The sequence below is a fragment of the Orycteropus afer genome, unplaced genomic scaffold (genome assembly GCF_000298275.1).
Source record: "Orycteropus afer afer isolate SDZICR_OR568_19922 unplaced genomic scaffold, OryAfe1.0 scaffold00154, whole genome shotgun sequence".
In the NCBI taxonomy this organism is placed as follows: Eukaryota; Metazoa; Chordata; class Mammalia; order Tubulidentata; family Orycteropodidae; genus Orycteropus; species Orycteropus afer.
The window spans coordinates 2,872,351-2,897,428 of NW_006921741.1; the positions used below are offsets into that span (position 1 = coordinate 2,872,351).

Consider the following 25,078-nt stretch of genomic DNA (forward strand, 5'->3'; position numbering starts at 1 on the left):
GCATCTAGAAGGCCACTTGCAAGCTTTTAAGATCCCAGTCGCTACTCCTCAGAGTAGGATGTGGAACAGTGTGTTTGTGTAGTATGTTATGCCAATTAAGCTTGGTGTCCCCTGCAACCATGGTCCTGAGCCCAAAGGTCCAACTATTCGCTCTCTCTGCTTTTCTGAAGCAACCACTGTTAGCAGTTATTTTTCTAGATATATTCTGGGTATATATAAGTATATTGTTTATATTCATTTCTCTTTTATAGAGATAATACATTATACATATTTTCTGTACTACATATCTAATTTTAACAACAGATCTGGGATTGTTCAGTATATACAGAAGTCCTCATTTTTTTTTTTTTTTAATGACTGAATGATGTTACATGAATATATCATAATGTTTGTGGTCATTTTTCTTTTGTCAATTAGGTTATTTATTTTTTTCTTTGCTATTAGAGACACCATTGCAATTATCTTTGTTTCACGCATATGCAGGTATGGGTATCAGATAAATCCCTAGAAGTGATATCACTATGCCAAAATAAAGATATTTTAATTTTGTTCTCACAGATGATGAGGCAATTTACACACCACTAATAATATATGGAGCTCTGGTAGCATAGTGCCTAAGGCACTTGACTGCTAACCAGAAGGCTGGCGGTTCAAACCCACCAGCCACTCCTCGAAAGGAAGATTGGGCAATCCTACTTCCGTAGTGATACTGCCTCAGAAACCAAAGGAGGGGTCACTATGAGGCAGGGGCGACTTGACGGCAAATACCAACAAATAATATATGAGAGGGTTTTTCCCCTTCTCTGCCAACACAGCACATTGTAACAGCTTTTGAATGTGATCTATTTAATATTGAAAAATGATACCTTGTATATTTTAACTTATAATTATTAGGGGCAAGGCTAATAGACTGATTGAGAATATGTTTTTCACTCTGTGGCTGCTTGTTTTTTTCATGTTCTTAATGGTATATTTGATGTACAGAAGTTTTTAATTTTTATATAGTCCAATTTAGCAATTTTAAAAAATTTTAAGTATAAAATTGTGACCAGTCAAAAACACATTTGGGTGTAGAATATGAAGCAGAGATCCAACTTTATTGTTATTATTAAGATATCTGTCCCATTTTCCCAAGGCAACTTACTGACAGTTCAGCTCTTCTCACTTATTAAAAGTGCTCACTTTATCATATAGTAAATTCCTTTATTTGTCTGATCTATCTCTAAATTTTCTAGTTATTTACTGTAATTACTGTTCACTTTTTAATCACTCTGGCTTTATACTATGCTTTAATACTTGGACTTCTCTCATTACTATTTTTTGTTCTGAAAATTTCTGGGTACACTTGATTAGTAATTTTTTCTACGTTGCTTTACCTAGTGCCTCTCTGAGAGGAATACACCACAAATGGGCTTAACAAACAGGAGTTTATTCTCTTACAGTTTTGGAGGCTAGAAGTACTAGTTCAAAATGCCAGGCTCTAGGGACTGGGTGAAAGCCCCTTGACCTTGGGCTTCAGCTCTTCCTCTTGCTCCTGGCCCACTGAAGCTGGAGGCTTTTCTTCACTCAAGCAGCTGCTGGCTGCTGAGGCTGACAAGCTCAGGGTCAACAAATAAAAATGGCACAGTCCTGATAGTACTGAACCACACAACAGACCATTAATTCAAGTCCATTAAAAGTCACAAGATCAGCAGGGCAATATGGCAGGCTGCTGAACAATGACTCAGCTACGTGCCGGGTTCAAGTGTGCCATAAGCCACAGAGCTTCCTCAAAGATGCTTCTTATATACTGGAAGCAGTCTACATCCCTAAAACAGCTACTCAGCTGCTCCAGTAGATTCCACCATGGAGTTCATTACCAATCTCACCATGGGGAATAACTACATCCAGATGCCCAGCCACTCAACTAGGCCCAGCCAAATTGAAAGCAACCTTAACTATCACACACATTAACTTTAGATTCAGCTTGTCATCTTTTAAAATATTTTTATTGGTATTTTTGTTTTAAAATCTTACTGAAAACATGGAAATTAACATTTTTGGTGCCATATTTTTCTTTTCCATGACATCTTATGTTCTTCCTTTTGCTTCTCTTCTTGTATGTTCCTTCTAAAAAAGAAAAACACTGATGTTGAGTTGGATCCAAATCACAGCAACCCCTCCTAGGGTTTCTGAGGCGGTATCACTACAGAAGTAGATTGCTCAACCTTCCTTCTAAGGAGTGACTGGTTAGCAGTCAAATGCCTTAGGCACTATATCACCAGAGCTCTCTGTGTGTTCCTTAGTAGCATTTTAAAGTTATATTTATATAGATCTTACCTATTTATCTAGATGTTTGTATATTCTGAAGTGGTTATCATTTTTGTTGCTAGTGTAATTATATTTTCTTCTACTATGCCTTAATTGGTTAGTGTTTATATTTATATATGTGCATTGTTGTTGTACTTGGGTGCCATCAAGTTAAGTCTGGCTCATTTTGATCCCATGTAACAGCATAAAATTTCCCCCTAGGATTTTTTGGCTATAATATTTATGGAAACAGATCACTGGTACTTTTTATACTCATATATATGATATTAATTTCTGTATATTAATTTTATATCTAGACATCTTACTGAATTAACATTTTTTAAAATAATTTTTGGATGACTTTCTTTGGTCTATCACCACAAGTAAAGGTATTTTTTCTCCTTTTCAATTCATTACAACTTTTGTTCAGGACAATGTACATAAGAATTCTGATAAAGGACACACTTTAAGAAAAAACTCAACTCACTGCTGTCGAGTTGGATCCAAATCATAGTGACCCCTCCCTGTGTTTCTGAGGTAGTATTACTATGGAAGTAGATTGCCCAACCTTCCTTCTAAGTAGTGGCTGGGGGGTTTGAACCGTCAATCTTCTGGTTAGCAGTCAAATGCCTTAGGCTGAGTCTAGATACGTTGGGCCACCAGCTCATTTTCTTAAAGTTCTGTAGCTCTTGTTCAGTTTGTCTCTTAAATCTTCCTTTCTTCCTTCATTTGCTCTTTAAGTCTGTTACCACTATGATTATCTCAAGTTTTGTTCTTTATCACAAATTTCAGTGACATATATTACTTTTCTTATTTTCTAATAATGATGTTATTTATGCTTTTGTTTCTTTGAGTCTGCAATTTTTCTTTGTAGTTTATTCTGTATTTTTATTATCTTGTATGTTAGCACTTTTAATTTCATTTATCTTCTTCAGTTATCTTATAGTGTGAATCATGAGTCATTTTGTTCTGTTCCTCGAATTATGTTTTCTTCTATGTTGGGCTCTCTTTCTCTCTCATTCATTCAATCCTGTATTTTTCCAGGGTGTACCAAGACTGGATAGAATTAATAACATGAACTCTGAAGCCAGACTAATGATTTTTATCCTACTTTTGATACCATATATGACTTCAGGCAACTAACTAAATCTCTCTGGGCCTCCATATCTGCACATATAATAAAAGTACTTTATAGAGATTCTTATAAACATTAAAAAGAGATATACAAATAAAACACAGCAATACCTAAGACATAGTAAGGGCTGAATAAATTGGATGATGATGATGTTGCTTTTTTTTTTTTTCTTTTTGGGTATGATATATTTACAGAGTTACTATATTCTATTCATCTGCTCATGTTTGGGTAGCCCAATATCTATTCTGATATAATTGAGGTGACTACTTTACTCTTTTATTTAAAAAAACAAAAACATACTTATGAAAATTTTGTTTTTCCTTCTCAGTTACAGTGGGAGGTCTGGATATTTTGTGTTCTAATCGTTTTTTTCATTTTCGGTAGGCATCAATCCTGAGACATAATATCTGGGGGAAGGCATTGGGAAAAAGTTCAGTAGATGATGTGGGCCAATGTACCCTCTTTACTGTAAATACCCAAATTCTACAGTCTGTTTTTAGGTTATAAGGACATTTTGGGAATTTGTTAAATGTTTTCTACCAAGGTACATCAATTACAGGTAATTTTTCTAAATCCAAATGTGGCTACAGAAGGTGACTTCCACTGGAGAATATTAGCATTACTGCTCTTTCTCCTGTAGTTTCTTTAGAATCAAAAGTTTGAACTACCTTTTTGTGATAAGGTGAAAAAAGATAAGGTTATCAAGTCAGTGCACTTTTCTCCAGATTTAATGATATCAGTGAGAAGTCCCAGGATTTAGTCAATCACTGGTACAGTTTCAGAAGAGGAATGGAAATGGGGCTGAGCCTTTCTAGGCCTCTCTGCTACTGTTTCTTTCCTTAGTTACCAGTTTATTAAGTGTGTGACATTAAGTTGTGCCTTATTCCTTCTATTATGGCTTATGACATTATTTTTTTCCTTCTAATTCTTTGTTTTGTTCATGTTGTGAGTTATTGGAAGAGAATTTCTGTAAGCAAAGAAGATTCATTTGCCCTTATAACTTGAGAATCAGTTTTTTAGTAACATGTGCAATCTGCTTTGTGGAAAAATTTGTCTATAGGGATTACTTTTATCTTGGTCTTTCTATTATCTTTATACTTTGTTTCTCCACATGCCTGTAGGACTCAATTCTATATCTATGTGCTCTGGGCAGTGTGGGCCCCTGACAAATTCTATCCTGTTTCTGAGAATAGCATCTTTTCTACATTCAGATCAATTGCCAAATGAGAGGAGATGTCTAATATGAGGAACGGTTGAATTACTATTAAAATGACCCCAACAGTTCATGATTCACAGTTCACTTCAACAATATTCTATTTAAGAGTAATAAAAAAAATTCATACATTTATATTAAAAATAAATTATTAAAAAATAGCATGTAACAGACCTGACTAACCAGTAGGTCGTATGAAATATTTAGCAATTTGTAATATTAATATGAACCAATGAAAAAGATGCATAGAAACAAAGCTAACACAACTTTGCATTATATTAACATAAGTAGAATATGGAGCTCGTGCAGAGAACTATACCACCACTCTCTATGGTTACAAGAACAAAACGGGTTTTTTATATTCAATTCTGGGTATTGTTATTTGGGTGAGATCTTGACAACCTGAGAAAATTCATAAGATGAAAACAGTAAAATAAAGAGTCTGAAAATCATGATGTATGAGGAAGGGTTAGTGAACTAGTATTTCTTAATCTTAAGGTGAGAGGCCTAAGAGGAGACTTGACATTGGCCTACAGATACCTGAAGGGCTCACCTGGCAAGAACACTTGTCTATCATGGGTGAAAGTGACAGAAGTAGGATTACTGGACAATTATTAGAGGAATTTCACCTTTAATTTCAATTATTGGGAAAAAAATCCAATGATTGGAACAGTTTTTCAAATGAATAACTGCCACCAGCTATTTCTCCCCAGAGGTATGAAATCAGCAGCCAAAGTTATGACCAAGGCTTCCTTATAAAAGCCCTGTATATATATTTATCATATGGTATTCTGGTTATCTATGCATGTATACATTTCACACACTATACTGTCAACACCCTCTCCTGAGGGTATACCATATTTCAAACTTTGACTTATAGTCCAGTATTCAGAAGGTACTGAAGCAATGTTTTATTAAATAAATTAATGTATATTTTGAAAGATTAGAACATATGAAACCTAATAATGCTTGTGCTTCAAAATTGTTATGACAGTTTTTAAAAAAATTATACCATATTCAGTTAATTCAAATGAATGGAACTACAGAGGTTCGATTTTTCCTTATATTCATCTACTCTTGAATACTCAACAAGTACTTTTATGTTCTTGGGAAGCAACTATGGAACTCTGTATTCATAACACCAATAGCCTATAAGGAACAAATTACATAAACCTTCATTATTTACCATAGTGATAATGCCTCACTATCCAAGAAGGGGTCACTATGAGTTGGGTCCAACTCCATGGTACATAATAACAACAATAAGAACTGACTTGTCTGCAAAAACCTGCTCACTTTATTTCCTGTGTCATTTTTACTTGTCCTTCTTCCTAATGGCTATTTTTTCATCCTTGAATGATAATTCTCTGTCTTTCCTAAAATAATCCTTTATTGTTCAAATAGGTTCCTGGGTAGAGCAAATAATTTGTGCTTGGTTAACAAGCAAAAAGTTGGCAGTGTGAACCCATCTGATGGTGGTGTGGAATAAAGGCTTGGTGATCTGCTTCCATAAAGATTATAGAGTTCAGGATTACTCCATAACATATGGAGTCACCATGATTCAGAATCATCTTGATAGTAATGCTTTTGTTGTTGTTATGCTTTTATTATTTGAATTTCCAAATATCAATGAACTCTTGGTGGGATCTCATCACTGGCTAACCCATTGCATTTTCCATGTTAAAATGTGTAAGCTGGCTTTCTTTGTAAGTATTAGAAATAGAGACTTTATTTTATATTTCCTATTACATTTTCTGTATAACATAAGTTGTTCAAGCTATCTAGCTGCAAGAGAATTATATTGAGAGACAAAGTCCATGGAGTACAAGACTTTTGATTGACAGCTTAACCACATTAAGTGTCACAGTCCATGAATAAAATATACTGTAAGTTTTATTGGATCTCAGTGTACCATAGAAATAAAACAATTTAATGCACACTGCTTGATGAGTTGGGGAACAAAAAATGGATCAAGTAAGGGGACCATGATGAATTTAGCATGCAGCCAACATCAGTAATGAGAGAAGGACTGCATTATTTCAGTCTAGGCGAGTGCCATTGTCCTAAGCAGACACTTGGGAGAAAAGCCAAAGCTTCTTTATTTATTGTCATTCCTTTGATTTAGTATCAAAACTGCTCAACTTGAATGTTTTTGGAATATTTATTTAGTAAATTGATGATTATTATTTTCTACATATATTCTTACAATTTACTGGTCACTAAGATGCTCTGGTAGCATAGTGGCTAAGGCACTTGACTGCTAACCAGAACTCTGGAGGTTCAAATCCACCAGCCACTCCTCGGAAGGAAGGTTGGGCAATCCTACTTCCGTAGTGATACTGCCTTGGAAACCAAGGAGGGGTCGCTATGAGTCGGGGCCGACTCGACGGCAAATAACAACAACAACAACAAAGATGTACCAGATATTTCATTTGATTCTCACAATAACAATGACACTTATTTAATATGCCTATTTAACAGTTAGGTATAACAGAATTTAAGGATGGGTACTGGATTCAAATTGCTTTGTTGCTGACCATAAATTAGAAAGAATTATAGTATAAGTGTTTACCTTGGAAACACATTTCCTTTTAAACTTTTAAAAAATGATATGTGGACAAATATTCACATTGGGAAATATTCACTTCAAAGTATCAGGGTTGGCTGTGTGAAGGATAAAACTTTGGAATTTAAATACCAAAACTACATATAGTTCAGTGTATTTTTTTTTTTTAATCTAACATTTTCATGGTAAAAAGTAATTTTGACATTAAAGATTTATTCAAGGAACTATTGATGCTAAATTGCATTAAAATTATAGACTAGCTTTAGAAGGGAGCTCTGGTAGCATAGTGGCTAAGACACTTGCCTGCTAACCAGATGGCTGGTGGTTCAAACCCACCAGCCACTCCTCGGAAGGAAGGTTGGGCAATCCTACTTCCGCAGTGATACTGCCTCGGAAACCCAAGGAGGGGTCGCTATGAGTCGGGTTTGACTCGACGGCACATAACAACAACAACAACAACAAGCTTTAGAAAGCAAGGAAACTAAGGCGAATGAGAAGGATGACCTCATTCATTCATTTCCACAATGATTCAACAAATGAATCAATTGTTTGGTTCTCCCACAATGTTGTAATGTACGGAACAGTGGGGATCACAGTGGCAATATTTATAGTTTATTTTTCATGAATAAATGATTTTCTACAAGGTCTCAGGAGAGAACCTGTTGACAGACATCATTATGAAGACTGACCAAATATTAGCTTAGAGAAAAAGCCTCTCATCTCAATCCACATGCACATATCTTATATCCAAAAATAATCAGAAACTAACCATGTGCATACACAAAGAAAGTCTACAAAAAGTGCCTGAGAATAAGAATAATTTATCAGATGTGTTGTCCTTTGTCCAATTAAAAAAAAAAATGATTTGTTATTTGGGGACTGAAAGTGGTGATTTAGCCACCATTTAGTTCCAAGAAGATTGTTTCCTTGGCTTAACATAAATAGGCATTTTCTTTGTGACTCTGTATATTATATTCAATAAAAGGTTGTACTACTTTTGCACTCAAGCAAATTCCCCTGTGAACCCAAGGGAACAATTCTGGTAATTCAAAAAGACTGAGAAAGTGTCAGCACTAAAAGAAAAAGGTAGTGTTTTGAGACCTCATGCCAGATAGCTGAATTTGCCATTTGTGTTTACTAAGAGTCAAATTATTATTCGGGATGGCTCTTTACCACAAAAAAGTCCACCTACAACTGTGACCTCAGAGCACAGGACATGGGCCTGAATAAAGAACAATTGTGCCCTGCATTCAGAGAAACATTTACACATGCATTTAAAATATCAATACACGCTATAATTTACCCCATGACGAGAAAGTCAGGAATGCATGGTGGTCCTTGATGCAGTAAATCATTGGTTTGACAGTAATCAAAGAGGTTGTATAACCTTTGAATTCAGTTTCTACCCAGTGGTCTGGTAATTTGCTTGGTCTTGAACACTGAATTCTGGACAACTAAAAACTTTGCTGACCTAAACATCCACAAGTTCTTATGATCAGGTGATAGAAAGTCTAACTTGCTTAAGAATACTATCACTATTAGCAAAGCTGTCTATGGACAGAGCAGACAGGGAACTACAGGACAGGCTGTCTCTATTCTTGCTGTGCACTGTCAAATTGATTCCAACTCATAGTGACCCTTAAGGACAGAGTAGAACTGTCCCATAGGGTTTCCACGGTTGTAATCTTTTTTTTGGAGCAGATTGCTAGTTCTTTTCTCCTATAGTTCATTCAGCTGGTGGGTTCAAACTGCCAAATTTTTGGTTAGCAGCAGAGCATGTAATGATTATATCACCAGGGCTACTTGGCAATCTTTGTACTTAGCGTAAAGATAGTGTTTTTAATTTTCAATAAAAATCTTAGTTCTTTTAGTGTTCACTGAGTACTTACTATGTGGTCAGTTACAGGCAGCTCTAGGCCAACACACTAAATATTCAGAAAAACCAATCTGGCAAATGACCAATCTTTGAAAATTGTCAGATGAGTTCCTTACATATACTGAGATAATTCACTTAGGTCATGTTACCATCAGCAAGAGGAAAAAGAACAAGGGCAGATGTAGAGGTAGGGGCTAGGACTAATTAGATAAAGGAAATGAGTGTGCAGAAAAAGCTGGTAAATTTACTGTAATTTGGATAACAGAGAAATTCTCTGTCTGTAATTTCTGACCCATACTGAAAACAAAGCTGTAGTGAAGACTGTTAGGAAAAAAGTAAAATAAAAATCCTCAAATATTTGGAAATTGATTTTTGGTTAATTGATTTGTTAAGCAATGTACTAGATGCCTTTAACATTGTTTCACTCCAATCTCTTGTGCAGGCAGTTTCTGTACAGAGTGCAAAAAAAGGGGCCAGTGCAAAGGTTTCCTTCACAAGGGACCCCTGTCAGTGGTAAAATCATTCAACTTTCATTTTGGTCATTCCTTTTTCCCTTTGCCACACTGCAGTGATGGTCATGACTTGGTCTGAAACACATCTGATCCCTCCTCCCCAGTTCCTGTCATTTATTAGACTTGAGTCACAGACTCAACCTAGCATTAGTATTTCACTTTTAAGTGTTTTAAAAATGCTTCAAACATAGACGTGACCTTAAGAGATCACAAATTGAGTGTAGTAAGCAGAATTAGTCTCTGTTTAGCTCCTTTATTTGGGCTGTTCAGTTCTATTCTTTCAAATGCTGTGGGTTGCCTGGACAGCCTGATAACAGAAGAGGAAGGAAGTTTTCAGTACTGAAAGATTGCTTCTGATTCGGATAATTAGTGATAGCTTTGTGGAGGAGGTAACATTGAACTGGCTCTTGAGGGAAGGATATAATATTACCAGATAGTGGAATCAGTGGAAAGGGAATGAATTTGAAAGAAAGGAATGGGATAAGCAAAGGCCTAGAGTCAGACAAGTATGGCATACATGTTTAAGAAAAGGCACACAATCCAATTTATCTGAACCAGAAGATGTATAAATGATACAAGAAAGAATAGAAGGCTAAAATTGAATTTTGTGGCTGAAGAAGGAGATCACAGAGGGTAAGAAAGGTTATGGAAAGAAATTTAGATTTTTACAATCCTTCAGTGACAACGAAGGACCATTAGAGGCTTTTGAGCAGATGTTGTTTATAGGTGCCTTGGAGTCAGTTCCAACTCATAGCACCCCTGTGCACAGCAGAAGGAAACACTGCCAGTCCTACACCCTCCTCTCGATCATTGCTGTGCTTGAGCCCATCCCTGCAGCCATCACTGTTTCAACCCATCTGGTTGTGGATCTTTTCCTTTTTTGCTGACCCTCCACTTTACCAAGCATCATGTCTTTCACCAGAGACAGGTCTCTTCTGACAACATGACCAAGATACATGGGATGGAGACTGACCATTTGTGCCTCTAAAGAGCATTCTGGTGTACCTCTTCCAAGACAGATTTGTTTGTTCTATAGGCAGTCCATGGTATTTTCAATATTCTTCACCAATACCACAATTCAAATTGATCAATTCTTAAATCTTCCTTATTGATTGTCTAGCTTTCATAAGCATATGAGGTGATTGAAAATACCATGATATGGGTTGGGCACACTTCAATCTTCAGAGTGACATCTTTGCTCTTGAACACTTTAAAGAAGAAGTCTTTTGCAGCACATTTGGCCTTTGCAGCACACTTTTGCTCCCCTGAATGCTGCTTCCATGGGCATTGATTGTGGATCCAAGTAAAATAAAATCCTTGCCAATTTAAATCTTTTCTCCATTTGTTGTGATGCTGCTTGCCAGTTCAGTTGTGAGGATTTTTGTTTCATATTAAGCTATCATCTATACTGAAGGCTGAAGTCTTTCCTCTTCCTCAGTAAGTGTTTCAAGTCTTCTTCACTTTCAGCAAGTAAGGTTGGGCCATATGCATATTGCAGATGCTTGATCAAATTTTGATCCTGCATTCTTCTTCATATAATCCAGGTTCTTAGATTATTTGCTCAGCATACAGATTGACCAAGTATGGTGAAAGAATACAACCCTGACACACACCTTTCCTGATTTTAAACCATGCAGTATCCCCTTGTTCTGTTTGAATGACTGCCTCTTGGTCTATGTATAGGTTCCTCATGAAAACAATTAAGTGTTCTGGGATTCCAGTTCTTTACAATATTATTCATAATTTGTTATGATCCACATAGTTGCTTGCCTTTGCATAGTCAATAAAACAAAAGTAAACATGTTTCTGGTATTCTCTGCTTTCAGTCAAGATCTATCTGACATCAGCAGTGATTTTTCTAGTTCTATATACTCTTCTTAATCTGGGTTGAATTTCTCATGGTTCCCTGTTAATAAAATGATGCAACTCTTTTTGAATTATTTTTTAAAAAATCTAACATGTGTGATAATAATGATACTGCTCAATGATTTCTACATTTTGTTGGATTACCTTTCTTTGGAATGGACACAAATATGGATGTCTTCCAGTCAACTGGCCAGGTTGCTGTCTTCCAAATCTCCAAATTTCTGATTTTTTATTACATGCTATCTCCTGAAATGGCTGAACGTTGACCAATTCTTTTAGTATAGTGACTCTGTATAGTCCTTCTTTCTTCCTTTCAGGATTCCTGCACTGTTCAATATTTGGCCATAAAATCCTACAATACTGCAACTCAAGGCTTAATTTTTTTTTCCCCCATTTTTTTGAGCTTGAGAAATATCAAGTGTGTTCTTCACCTTTTATCTCCTGACATCAGGTCTTTGCATTATTTTATTATAGTACTTTACTTTGTCTCCTTAAGCGACCCTTTGAAATGTTTTGTTTAGCTTTTTTACTTCATCATTTCTTGTTTTCACTTTAGCTACTCTGTTACAAGACAAGTTTCAGAGTCTCTTCTGAAACTTCATTTTGGTCATCTTTTCTTTTCTTTTCAATGACCTTTTGCTTTTCTTGTGTCCTTGATGTCACCCTATAACTCGTCTGGTCATCTATTCGTCAGATGGTCTCTAAATTCAGGTGGAATATAATCAAGGTCATAGTTTGGCTCTCATGGACTTGTTTTAATTTTCTTCAGCTTAAACTTAAACTTGCATATGAGCAATTGATAGTCTGTTCCACAGTCTACCCCTGGCCTTGTTTTGACAGATGAAAATTGAGCTTCTCCATTGTCTCTTGCCAGAGATGTAGTTGATTTCATTTGAGCAGAAGAGAACCATTAATAAAGCTGTGAGTTCTGGAAGATTAATCTGTCAGAAGTATGTAGACGTGGAAGGGAGGCAATGGCAGTGGAGTGTATTACAATACCTCAGACAAGAGATAATGAAGGCAAAAAGATCATAGTAATGGGAGTGGCAATTTAAAAAGAGGACTTGTTATATTGCTGATGATACCTGATTTAATAAAAAATAAAAAGGGAAGAAGAATCGAAAGAAAAGGACTTTGACAAACCCACCAGCCACTCCTCAGAAGGAAGATTGGGCAATCTACTTCCATAGTGATAATGCCTTAGAAACCCAAGGAGGGGTTGCTATGAGTTGGATCTGACTTGAAGGCAGTGAGTTTTATTTGTTTTTTTATTACTTTGGGTGATAATTATTACCACAGATGGAATGATTAGAAGCAGGGAAGACTGTACCAGTAGGGAGGCATGGGGATTAATATGGGCACTGAGCTGACATCGTGAGCCAATATTAAACATGTTTGGAAATAAGTTCACACGTGTATACTGATGATACATGTATTAAACTAGGAAAACCAAGGGAAAAAATAATACACATCTAAACACATACATACATTTTTATTAACCATAATTTCATGTGGCACAGTCATAACTCAGATCTGTTAAAAAATAAATTTGTATATAACTAGAGAGAAAAAACAGTTGCATATATATGTGCACAGAATTATATATATGCATAGAGATATACTAACCCTAACATATTTTATGCATATAGATAGTCCCTGGGTTATGAACAAGATCTGTTCCTAACTATATATTTAAGAATTTGTAGGTAAGTGGGAACAGGTAAATAAAGTTTTTATTTAGCATTACTTTCATGCAGGAAAAGACTGCATGACTTCTCAATAATTTAAAAGCTGCAGTTGTAGCAAGTGAATGTGATTATGATGAAAATTTTGTTATGAGTAGGGGTTGGTTCAGGAGCTCTGGTGACACAGTGGTTAAGTATCTGACTTTTAACCAAAAGGTTGTGGTTCAAACCCACTAGTCACTCTGTGGGAGAATGATGAGGCAATCCACATCTGTAAAGATTTACAGCCTTGTAAACCCTGTGGGGGTAGTTCTACCCTGTCCTATAGGGTCACTATGAGTTGAAATTGACTCAATGGCAGTGGATTTGTGTTTAGAGGTTGGTTCAATCATTCCAAAGTAAGGGAAAATTTACAAAACATTAAAAGGTAAGTAGGAGTTGTCCCTAAGTCATACATCTGTAACCCTGAGACTGTCTTTATATGTATATGTACATGTACAGTTACATACAAACCTAAGTTAACACATACATATATTTATATTGGCTCCATCTGAAATTAAATATTAAAACAATTAATTTTCAATTCATTAATTCAGCAAATAGTAATACTTGCTGACTGTGGTAGTTATGCTTGTGTGTCAACTTGGCTGGGCCTGGTTGAGTGGCTGGGCAGCTGGTGGTAGTTATTCCCCATGATGAGACTTGCAATTAACTCCATGGTGGGATCTACCACAAGCAGCTGAGTAGCTGCCTTTGGGTATATGTTCTGCTTCCCATATATAAGCAACAGCTTTGGGAAATGGTCTCTAACCTATAGCACACTTGGACCCTGCATGTAGCCATGTCGTTGCTCAGCAGCCTGCTATGCTCTGCTGACCTTGGGACTTACAATGGACTTAACTTAATGGCCTGCTGTGTGGTTTGGTAACATCGGGACTGTGTCTTATTACTTGTCAACCTTGGGGCTTCTCAGCCTCAGCAGCCAGCAGCTGTCTGAGTGAAGAAAAGCTTCTAGCTCCAGTGGAGCAGGAGGCAGAGCTGGACCCCAAGGTTGAGGGGCTTTCACTCAGTCCCTAGAGACTGGCATTTTGAACTTGGACTTAAAGCCTCCAAATTGTAAAAATAAACTCCTGTTTGTTAAGGCCATCCCATTTGTGGCATGTTCTTGTCAGAGCTGCACTAGGTAACCACAATATTGACCATATTTTATAAGGACTATGAGCAATACTTTTAAAAGCAATGGAATGTGCATGTGCTTTGCTGCTTTTTCTTTATTCAACTTCTAGCCAATTATAAGAATAAAATTATTATAAACATTTATTGAGAATAAATAATTATCCTAAGCATAAACCTATAAATTAGATACTCAAATTATATCCATATTTATATGCAAGAAAGTTGAGGCATAGAGTGGTTAAGACAATTGCTCTCAGGCCAATAGCTACTAAAGATGTTCAGGAATATTATGTGGCCTCTCTAATGATTGAACTATACACAGTAAAATTGGCTATTAGTGAAGTGACTTTATCACTCATCTTAAAGTTACTATAGAGAGCTATAAGTGTTATTGCATTTTCAGTTTGAACTGTTACAGATCTCTAGAAATGCAAATATATATATATATACATATACATATATATGTATATATGTATATGTATGTATTTGTATCCATGAAATTTGGAAGACAGCTACCTGGCCAACTAACTGGAAGAGATCCATGTATGTACCCATTCCAAAGAAAGGTGATCCCAGAGATTGTGGAAATTATTGAACAATATCACTGGTATCACATACAAGTAAATTTTGCTAAAGATAATTTAAAAACTGTTGCAGCAATATATTGATAGGGAACTTCCAGAAATGTAAGCTAGATTCAGAAGAGGACATGAAGTGAGGGATATCATTGTGATATCAGATGGATCTTGGCCAAAAGCAAAGAATACTAGAAAAATGTTTACTCTGTTTTATTGACTATGCAAAGGAATTCAACTGTGTAAGATCATACAAATTATGGATAACATTGAGAAGAATGGGAACTGTGCTCATGAGGAACCTCTACATAGAGACAGTCATTGGAACATAACAAAGGAATACTGCATGGTTTAAAATCAAGAAGGCAGTGTGTCAGGGCTGTATCCTTTCACCATACTTATTCAATCTGTATACTGAGCAAATAATCCAAGAAGGTGGACTATATGAGGAAGAACACAGCTTCAGGATAGGAGACTCATTACCAACCTGCGATATGCAGATGACACAACCTTCCTTGCTGAAAGTGAAAATGACTTGAAGCACTTACTGATGAAGATTAAAGACTAGTCTGCAGTATGAATTACATCTCACCACAAAGAAAACAAAAATCCTCACAACTAGACCAATAAGCAGCATCATGATAAGTTGTCCAAGAATTAATATTACTTGGTTCCACAATCAACACCCCTGGCAGCACCAGTCAAGATATCAGGCGATGTATTGCACTGAGGAAATCTGCTGCAAAAGACCTCTTTAAAGTGCTGAAGAGCAAAGATATATCTTTGAAGACTAAGGTACACCTAACCCTAGCCATGGTGTTTTCAATTACCTCATATTCATGTGAAAGGTGGACAATGAGAAAATATGACTGAAGAAGAATCGATGCTTTTGAGTTACGGTGTTGGTGAGGAATACTGAAAGTAGCATGGACAGCCAGAGTGAACAAATCTGTCTTGGAAGAATTACAACCAGAATGCTCCTTGGAAGCGAGAACACCAGACTTTATCTTACCTATTTTGGTCATGCTATCAGAAGGGACCTTTCCCTGGAAAAGGATATCATGCTTAGTAAAATGGAGGGTCAGCAAAAAAGGGGAAGGCCCTCAATGAGATGGATTGGCACAGTGGCTGCCAAGATGGGCTCAGGTATAGCAAGGATTGAGAGGCTGGTGCAGGACTGGGCAGTGTTTCATTCTATTGTACATAGGGTCACTGGGAGCCAGAGCTGACTCGATGGCACCTAACAATAATAGCTTAAGTGGTACTTCCTCAGAGAAGTATCCCTTAAATCACTGTTTAATGGAACCCCTTTACAACTTTTATGCTCATTCATAGTACTTTTCCCAATATATATTATTGATATTGATGTTATTAATTTCCCCCCAGCAAACTATTATCTTTGAAGCAGAGTCTCTCTCTCTCTCTCTCTCTCTCTCTCTCTCTCTCTCTCTCTTTGTTGAGTCCACATTGCCTGACTCTGTGCCAAGTACACAATAAATACCCAATAAATGTTTGTTGAATCACTGAAGGACTAATTACTAAAGGAAATCAGATGGCTCAAAATTAAAAAAAAAATAAAATAAAATAAAAATAAACAAAACAAAACTCCAAACTCACTGTCTTCGAGTCAGTTCTGACTTATAGTGACCCCTCCTTGTGTTTACAAGGCAGTATCTCTATGGAAGAAGATTGCTCAGTCTTCCTTCCAAGGAGCGGCTAGTAATCATATACATATAATCAAAGCTAGTTAGCTCAGATAGCTAGATACAAAAAAAAAAAGAAACAACTCACTGGCATCAAGTCTATTCTGTCTCATAGCAACCCCCTTTGGGTTTCCGGGGTGGTTAATCTCAGCAGTTTCCTTCTGCTGAGTGGTTGGTGGGTTGGAACCTCCAACCTTCTGGTTATCAGTCAAATGCCTTAGTCACTATACTACCAGAGCTCCTAAGATGGCTAGATAGTTAATACTTGGTAAAGAGAGTGCCCAAGGAAGGCCATACATACCTGTGTGCATATAATAAATTCTCTTTTAATTCATAATCGAATTCTCTGGAGCATTTTGGCTGTGGTTAAGATAAATGATATCATCCTCCTTGCTCTATTGAATATAAAGCTGAAGCTCTATCATAGTCCTAATTTCATTCTGCCATGCATTGGAGTTAGTAGACATAATGTTTATCACTTCCATTAGAACTTTTTGAGGAGAGGAATTGCATCTGATTCCGCTTTATCCTCTATTATACAGAAGTGTATGAGTTAAATGTTGGTAGAATCTCTCTTCAATATATTATCATTCAATAATAAAGAACTATAAGGTGTCAGGTGAGGTTTGCAAAGTCTCATCATATTTAATTAAAAATCCAGTTTAATTATTCAATTTATTCTGATTCCACACTTCCTAAATTCAAGACACTTGGAAAGACATTAGGTATCTAAACAGTGAATAAAATAGTTTATTTTCCTGTAATTCCACAAGTTTTCTATAGAGAAATAAATCCCCAACAGTCACCATTCTAGATGGTGACAGTATGAAAAAGTATGACCAACTCAGCATGTTCCCAGTAGGATCACTAAACAAATCCAGCCCCCAAGTGTCTGCAGGGACTGGGCAGGAACCTGGTCTCAGTATCGTAAAGTTAGTTCCAGTAGTTTCTCTCAGTAGACCAGGCCAATGTGTAATTCCATCTCCCACAAGCTGTGTATTGTCACAGGATGATTGTTGATTAACACTCATCTCTTCTCATATCCCCTCTTCTAAATATAAGGATAATTCTTGCCCTACTCCTAGTTCAAAAGACAAGAAATTTCAACCAGAAGTAAACCAACTTGAGGAAGGCCTAGTATCAAAGGTAAAAACCCACCCACCCCAAAACATGCATACCTAAAACTTATAGCCACCAATTCACCAAAGCCTTTAAGTGCTCTGCTGCGTGGCTGCAAGTCACTGAGTGACTAGATAGTAGGGAGCCTCTTAATGGATACTAATGTTAGGCTAAGTATTTACCTTAGCTCTGTGCTGAAAAAATTGTTAAGTAAATTGTAGAAATGTCTATATTTGGCTTTAAAGAACCAAACAGGTAAGATTTTAGAAAATGTGCAAGATAGGAAGTCTTTCTTTCATTTTCACTAGACATTCTGATATGGGAATATTTTACTTTTTTTCTTTCAGATTTAGTTATTGTATTTTAATGCATTTGAATGTAGCCCATGAGGGAGCTCTGAGTATTTTCATTCTATAACTAAATAAGTGTTACAAAGGCTGAAACTGTATGTATAAGATAATATTACAAACAATACGTATGTGTCAAACAAAACAAAAAACTCACTGCCATCAAGTCGATTCCAACTCATAGTGACCCCCTTTGGGTTTCCGAGGCAGTAAATCTTTATGGAAGTAAGTTGCTCAGTCTACCTTCTACAGATGTGAGTGTACATGGTTAACATATAGGAACTCTACTAATGCAGTGGTTAAGGGCTTGCCTGCTAACTGACAAGTTGGTGGCTTCAACCCACCAGCTGCTCTGCAGGAGAAAGACGTTGTAGTTTGCTTCCGTAAAGATTACAACTTTGGGAAACTGTCTTTGTTGGTTACCAGGGATGAGAGGGGAGGGGAGGCTAAGTTCCTAGATAGATTGGAAAAAAAAAGTATCTGTCTGTCTGTCTATCTATGTGTGTGTGTATAAACCAAAGGTTATCAGTCAGTTATCAGGGGTGGTAGGGGGAAAGGGGAAGCTTTTCTTTGCAGGGCATTGAGTTTATGCTAACGGTGGTAGAATATTTTGGAAAAGTATAGCAATAACGGTGGCACAACATGAAAAATGTCATCAATGTCCCTGAGCTGTAAATGGAGAAGTTGTTATTTTGGCAAATGTCTTCTTATATATGTTTCACCAGAATAAAAGTGGGGAAAAAAAAATAGATTACAGGCTTGGAAACAGTATGGGACATTTCTAGTCTATCCTATAAGGTTGCTATAAGTCAGAATTGCCTTGACAGCAATTTTTTTTTTTTTTTTTTTTCTATTTGGGTTTGGTGGTACAATGGTTACATGCTTGGCTGCTAACCAAGGAGTTGGCGGTTCAAACCCATCTAGCAGCTCCCTAGGAGAAAGACCTGGAGATCTTCTTCCATAAAGACTACAGCAAAGAAATCCCTATGGGGCAGTTCTACAGTTTATGAGTTGGAAGTGAACAAACAACATCCCAAAACAACACACTTAATATTTTTTGGACAGTCAAAATGTGCCAGTTACAATTGTAAACATTTCTGTGAGTTGACTAATACAATTCTCATAATATTTTAGGAACAAGTACTATTTTTACCTGTATTTTGAAGAAGAGAGAATGAAGGCACAGATAAGTTAAGGAATTTGCCCAAGGTCAGGTAGCTAATGAGTAACAGCCAGTATTTCCATCCAACACTTTGGCCCTGGAGTCTATATTCTTAACCACCTGGCTCTACTGCTCATTATGGGCTAACCATCAGTTAAATGCTTTTATATTCATCAGGTCACCTAATATTCACATAACCTGGGTGGTGTAAATGGTTAACACCCTCAGCTACTGACTGAAAGGCTGGATGTTTGAATTCACTCAAAGGTGCCTTAGAAAAAGCTCTGGTGATCTACTTCCAACATCAGCCATAGAAAATCCTGTGGAGCACAATTCTGCTTTGACACACATGAGATCACAATGAGTCACAGTCCACTCGATGACAATTGGTTTGTTTGTTTTTTATTTTAACTCTATAGGGTAGATTATGATCCCCCTGTAACAGTGAGAGAGTTGCAGCTTATAAAAGTTGAACCCCTAATCCAAACTGGGTCATTCTACTAGTAAATGCATTAACTAGGTTTTTAAACTCATTTCTATCTGACTCCTGGGTCTGTGGACTTGAGATTTTACATACCACCCACTGTGGCCTCCAGCAAAGGTAGTATAATTATTGTTTTTAATTGCACATAAAATTAAGTTTAAATTGATTTTAAGGGAAAGAAAAATGGTTCATTCAAAGAATAGAGTGACTATCCAGCTATACTCTTCTAAATTATTTAAAATACTGTTAAGCCAATTATTAGATTTTCCTAAAATATTTAAAAGACTATTAAGCCAATATTAAATGTCATCACTCTGAAGAACATGGCACAAATGATTATTCTTAAAAATTAGTATAATGATTCATTTAATTGTTTATGCCATTTCCCAGAATAACTATAAGTACCTCAAGAGATCTGTCAACATGTCAAAACATAAAAAATTTTAACTTATATTGACTATTTCAAGTATAAAGTATTATATAGTCCTTATTGGGTATAACACAAAAGGGTATCATAAAATCAAAACAAATCCCAACAGTGTTATAAAAAATGTCAATTATTACTCCAGGATAGATTATTTTAATTATTCTTATTTCCATTACTGTTTTGCTAAAAGAGAAGGTTTATAACCTATAACTGAAAAATTAAAAAGTATTAGTATGTAACAAAGTCATGATGATCCATTAAGAGTAAACATTTACGAAAGAATGTAAGTAGTTGTTACCAATCTGTCCTTTCCTTATATAAATTCATATTTAGAGTATGGGCTCCTTTTACCTTTTGTAAAAACCATTATTTCAGGATTCCAGTCTCTCAGTAACCAATGAATATTGGAAGATAAAAGAAGAGAACACGTTGTAGGTGGGTTGTGGTATACATTTTAGCCAAATAGCTTGTAACTGATGCCTTAGTGTGAGTCATTTGTGTTTTCATTACCTTTAGGCCCTTTGAACAGTTTGATTTCCACAACAGTCTCCAAAATGGGTCGTCTTCTACGCACATACAGCCGAACAATAGACCCTGCTTCTTTGAGGGCTTCTACTGCTTTACTGTGGGAAACCTCTGATACATCGACCTCATTCACCCTCAAGATACAGTCATTGACCCTGAAAGGAAGGAAAAGAGGCAAGTGTCAGGAGCAGCTAGGAGGATTTCTATTACTATTTTACCTTAGGATGTGAGAAAGTAAAGATAAAAATAAATTTAAAATTCTCAACATTTAAATCTAGAAGTACTTCAAATTACGGAAGTCAGGAAGACCTTAACTTCCTCAGTGGTCCCTACATCAACCAAACTCTTGGTCTATGTCAATTACATCATTTTTTGGGACTGGTTTTGATTTTTTTTTTGAGAGTTGTAATTTGAATGATTTTCAGGACTTACCACTATGGAAGAATAACAAAACCTTATGGATTAATTTTATCAAATTCTTAATTTACTAGTTATAAAAGTAGTACTTAAAATATTCTAGAAAATCTGAAAATACAAAAATGGAGAATAAAGAAAAATGCTTATGATCCCATCATTTAATACTAAATTGTGGCAAATTATTTTCCAGTTATTTCTCCCCATTAGATTTCTCTCACAATATTGTAGGTATTGCAGCTATATTTAACAAAATTCAAAGAGAATTTCAAACAATACTTGTCCCTAGAAATATACTTTGAAAACTAAAAATCTATAGTAAGTTCTATGTCAAACTTTCTTTTTTGCCATTTTCCCTTGGGAAGAAATAATTTTACTTTACTATAAACCTTTCCAAGCAATTTATGAACTTCAAATATCTTTTTAATATTGATAATAATTAAAGGTAACATTAAAAATGGTTAAAAGTATGAGATTTGAGACTAGACAGATTTATTTCCCTCACTCTGCACATTCATTCTAATGTTCCCCATTTCAGATCATCATGTTGCTCAGACTAAAAGATGAGGAGGGGTCATCCTTGTTTGCTTGACTCTTCACTCCCACCACCATATTCATTTATCTCCACTTGCAAAGCATAGCCACAATTCGTCCAGGTTTCTTCATATCATCTGTTGCCAGCCTGGTTAAAATCTACATCACCTGTCACTTGGACTCAACTTCTTACTGAGCGTTCCTGGAGCCTCTCTAGTCACCTTTCAATACATTCTCCATACATTGCTAAGGGAGAGTGAACATGGTTGCTTACTCAACATCCATCCATCACTTGCTTCTTCCATTCAGTGTCTCAGTTTGTTTAAGACATCTATCCCTTAGTAAATATTTGGGGATTAAATGAAAGAATAAATCTAAGTTCAATTCTTGGTCCTCCATTTGCTGAATTTGTAACCATGTATAATCTTCTTAACTTTTTTAAGCCTCCATAGTTTCCTCTGTAAATTGGATATAATAATAGTATCTAAATAAATAATTTTTGTGAAAATTAAATGAGATAATGAACATCTAAGCTATTAGCATAGACCTTGGTATATAATAGTAACCTAATAAATGGCTGTTATTTTAATAGTACAGTAAACATTTATCTATTTATAATATTCTTAACCATTTGATCTTTTTTTTTATAATGCTGTAGAATGAGAATTATTTTCCATATTTTAGAAATGAGAATGGTTCCAAAAAGTTAAGTCCTTGGACTAAAGCTCTCTAACAATTTGGGAAGAGCTCAGGTCTTAAGTCTTCTTATTTCAAAATTTGTGCTCCTAAGACCACATGTATCTAATGATAAACGGTTTCTTGTATGTTGTATACACACATTTTAGCGAAGTATTGAAAATATAACAGAAAAATATTGGGTTGAATTTCTGATTTTGTTTTGTCCAAACTATTCTGTACCCATTTTTCTGCCTTTTTTTTTTTTTTTAATTCCTGCCCCTCACACCTCTTTGAGGAGATGCATAGTTGGAACTCTTGTCTCAATAAAAAATGTGAGCAGCCTCAAAATCCTGAAATGGAACATTTCACTTACTAAGATTCAGTGATGTCATGTCATCATGACAGATGCTATGGCTTTAATAAGTTTACATATAAATTTCCTCTTTGGAAGAAGAAAATAAATAAATAAATCACAGGTAACTACCAATTCAAAACAGTTTTCAGAATGTAGGCGTTATGAGTGCCAGCCACCCTGTAGCAGCTGGTCCTTTGAGAGTGGGTAATTTTGTCATCTCATGGTAATGCAAAAATATAATGTTTACTATCACCCTACACTCAGAATACTACACGTATCTTAAAACCTTCTTCCTAGTGGAAGGTGTGGCTGACATTTAAAAAAAAAATTCTGGAGGCTCTATCTATTCAGCCTCTTAAAAAAACTAAACTCCCTGCCATGGAATCGATTCGACTCATAGCAACCCCTCCTTGGATTTCCGAGGCAGTATCTCTGCAGAAATAGATTGTCCAATCTTTTTTCTTAGGACTGACTGGTGGGTTTGAACTTTCAGCTTTCTGGTTAGCAGTCAGTACAATCCTTAATTGTCAATGGTTAGGTGAGGAAATCACAGCCTAAATTAGGTTTTTCCTGAATATGTTTATGAAATTGTCCTTTCTAGTATGGTGGGAGGAGCATTCAAGTAGCACTCTACAGACATGAATTTGAGTCCCTCCTCTGTATCAGTTGTGTGACCATGGTCAAGCCACTTCATCTGTCAACACAGATGCAAAGAGAGTTAGCATGCCTGTAGTTGGTGAGAGGATTAAACCAGATAGCTAATGTGTGCCAATATATGCATAAATTGTAACATACCATACATCTGAAACTTTTGCTATTGTTAAGTGCAAATTAAAAATAAATAAATAAATAAAAGCAAAGATGCTATGGTTAAGACATTATTGAAAAGTGAACAGGAAGGACATTTAAATTTTTAGAGGGCTAAGGTCTGGTAGCATAGTGCTTAAGGCATTTGACTGCTTACCAGAAGGTTTGTGGTTCAAACTCACCAGCCACTCTTTGGAAGGAAGGTGGGGCAATCTACTTCCGCAGAGATACAGTCTCGGAAACCCAAGGAGGGGTCGCTATGAGTCAGGATTGATTCGACGGCAGTAAGTTTGTTTTGTTTATCATTTTATTTACCCACTTCCATTTAAATCAAATAATTTATGATGTACTGATACCAATTTTATAGATGTGAAATTTTATCCAAAAGGTCACAGTGTTGGTGAGTTCAAGGACATGATTCTAATCTGGTTATGTCATTTTCTAGAGCCTATGCCGATAAAAAGGTACTCAGAGTTGAATGTTTTAGATGTTTAAAAAAAAAAAAAAAAGAGTAGGGGCATTACATTCAAATTATCAAAACAGAGAGGAAAGACTGTCCGGCCAAACTAGGGCACTCAACAACCTCTCCTCAGAACCCTTGAAATACCATTTAGCTAAAGGGTCACGTTGCTGTTGTTGTTATGTGCCGTGGAGTCAGACCTGACTCATAGTAACCCCTCTTTGGGTTTCTGAGGCAATATCACTTAGGCATTATGCCATTTAAAACTAATCTGCCCTCTCTACCAGTAGATAAACTTTGTGATTATCGTTGCCATGTGTAATCATCGTGAAACATAAATATATCACTAGCTTTACACTCAAATAATATTTTGTACCACTAAAAAGAACAGGCTTTATCATATTTCTAAGCTATTGTATTATGAAGTCATTTATATGTAGATTTCCTCCCTACTTTACCAATGTAATTTAAGTTGAAGGTTTTACCCCTTTTATGCTTGCTGTTTCAGATATATGTATGCAATATTCATCTGCAGCATGGGACCAAAATTGTCCACAAAATTAAAAGATTTATTTTATTCTTCTCCTAGTTTCATTTTCTTTTGAAGTTCTGGGACATTTCCTTGCAGAACATATCAGATACAAAAGGATATTTCATCATTAATATGTATCTATAGAATCACATCTAGATTTTGCCCTTAACAAGGAAATATTCTGGAATATGCTTCAGCATCATTGTGAAGTTAAGTAATACTTAATAATTTATTTGTTCTTTGTTGAAGACAGGGAGTTCTGGTGGTGTAGTGCCTAAGACATTTGACTACTAACCAGAAGGGTGGCAGTTCAAACCCACCAGCTACTCCTCAGAAGGAAGGTTGGACAATCTACTTTTGTAGTGATACCACCTCAGAAGCCCAAGGAGGGGTTGCTATGAGTCGGATCCGACTCGATGGCAGTGAAGTTTTTTTTTTTTTTTTTTAATGTTGAAGACAGGGTTGCAGTGGTTAAAGCATCTAGATGCTAACCATAAGGTAGGTGGTTTGAACCCATTGATGAGACAATCTGCTTCTGTAAAGGTTTACAGCCTTGTGGGTCAGTTCTATTCTGTCCTATAGGGTCACTAGGGAGCTCTGGTAGCATAGTGTCTAAGACACTTGCCTGCTAACCAGAC

General features: G+C 36.1%; 1 protein-coding gene across 1 annotated transcript in view; it reads right to left on the reverse strand.

The window, feature by feature from the left end:
* Positions 1-25,078, reverse strand: part of DLG2 (discs large MAGUK scaffold protein 2) — a 1,122,948-nt gene that overhangs the window by 808,663 nt on the left and 289,207 nt on the right. Inside the window, exon 5 of the mRNA XM_042781713.1 lies at positions 20,646-20,815. Coding sequence (XP_042637647.1) covers positions 20,646-20,815 — 170 coding nt within the window. The remainder of the gene's footprint in view (positions 1-20,645; positions 20,816-25,078) is intronic.